Source organism: Cryptomeria japonica, chromosome 5 (genome assembly GCF_030272615.1).
Source record: "Cryptomeria japonica chromosome 5, Sugi_1.0, whole genome shotgun sequence".
NCBI classification, from domain to species: Eukaryota; Viridiplantae; Streptophyta; class Pinopsida; order Cupressales; family Cupressaceae; genus Cryptomeria; species Cryptomeria japonica.
The window spans coordinates 215,042,852-215,044,000 of record NC_081409.1 but is presented as its reverse complement, the minus strand read 5'-3'; the positions used below and the strand labels follow the sequence as shown (position 1 = coordinate 215,044,000).

The window sequence follows — 1,149 nt, the reverse complement described above, 5'->3', positions numbered from 1 at the left end:
TGCAAAATACTAATCCGGACACAACCTTGCTATCCTCCATTCTTCCTAAAATAGCCTGTCGGGAAACAAATTCGAGGTTTCTGCCCCAACAAATCCAAACAAATCTTCTTCTGTAGTCTAAGAAAAAGAAGGTGATCGCCGTAATATGTACTTGTCGTTTCTCACCACATGAAGAGACCCTTGAACTCAGTTTTTCTCCCGAACACGCAAGACCAAGGACTTAAGTCTACCCAATCCCTGCCCTAGGGATTGATGATTTCTCCCGAATTAAAATCTGCAACAGGGCGTCTGGAATCTCATCTGCCGCAGACAACTGTCTGGGACAAGAACTGCTTATTCTCGTGTTGGCCAGGCAGTCCGCAGCCGAATTACCTTCTTGGTATGAGTGAATAAAAGAACAGTCAGAGAAGTGACTTATTAGATGTTGGATCCTCGGAATCCAACAATTTAATTTCCAGTCCGTGAATTGCTGATTAGAAATACCATTGAGTATAACCTGTGAGTTGCCTTCAATCAATACCTTGTGAACCCCCTTATCTACACAGCATTCAAGGACTGCCTCAAGAGCAGTTACTTCGGCAATGTTGTTAGTTGATACTCCCATCTGGCTAAATTTTGCCCCCAGCATATCACCATACTCATCTCGAATGATTGCGCCATATCCAGACACACCCGGATTCCCTTTGCAAGCCCCATCGAAGTTCATCTTCAAAAACTCAGGAGGAGGAGGATTTCACTTAATATTTTTCCTATAAGATTTCGAATCAGAGAATTTATAGTCACTGCACATCGGCAATGACCAAATATTTTCCATCACCATGTCCCATTTTGTATATGATTTAAAAGTTCGACCAAGGGATTTGACTTTAACCACTTCTTCAATGGCATGTTTGATTTTTGAAATGAGAACGTCAACTTCCAAAGCCTCTTCATTAAAAATTCAACGGTTTCTCTCCTTCCAAAGATGCCAAATCAGCATAGATGGACTCACAACCCATAGGATGCCCCATTTGGATGATTTTGCCGAATTTGGCCAAGAGCAGAGGAAGTCTTTAAGCGACTGATTCCTAACCATATGATACTGCCAGCAATCAAGGAGCCAATTGCAACACCGCTTTGCATATGGGCACCAAAAAAGTAGATGCTCGA

General features: G+C 42.4%; 1 protein-coding gene across 1 annotated transcript; it reads right to left on the bottom strand.

The window, feature by feature from the left end:
• Nucleotides 1-226: 226 nt before the first annotated feature.
• LOC131875824 (uncharacterized) lies at nt 227-706 on the bottom strand. Its single transcript, XM_059220509.1, has one exon. The coding sequence runs from the start codon at nt 704-706 to the stop codon at nt 227-229; it is 480 nt and encodes a 159-aa protein (XP_059076492.1).
• Nucleotides 707-1,149: the final 443 nt, after the last annotated feature.

Bases quoted from the DNA above. Each gene is read 5' to 3' on its own strand.
- LOC131875824 (XM_059220509.1), bottom strand. From the start codon at position 706: ATGAACTTCGATGGGGCTTGCAAAGGGAATCCGGGTGTGTCTGGATAT.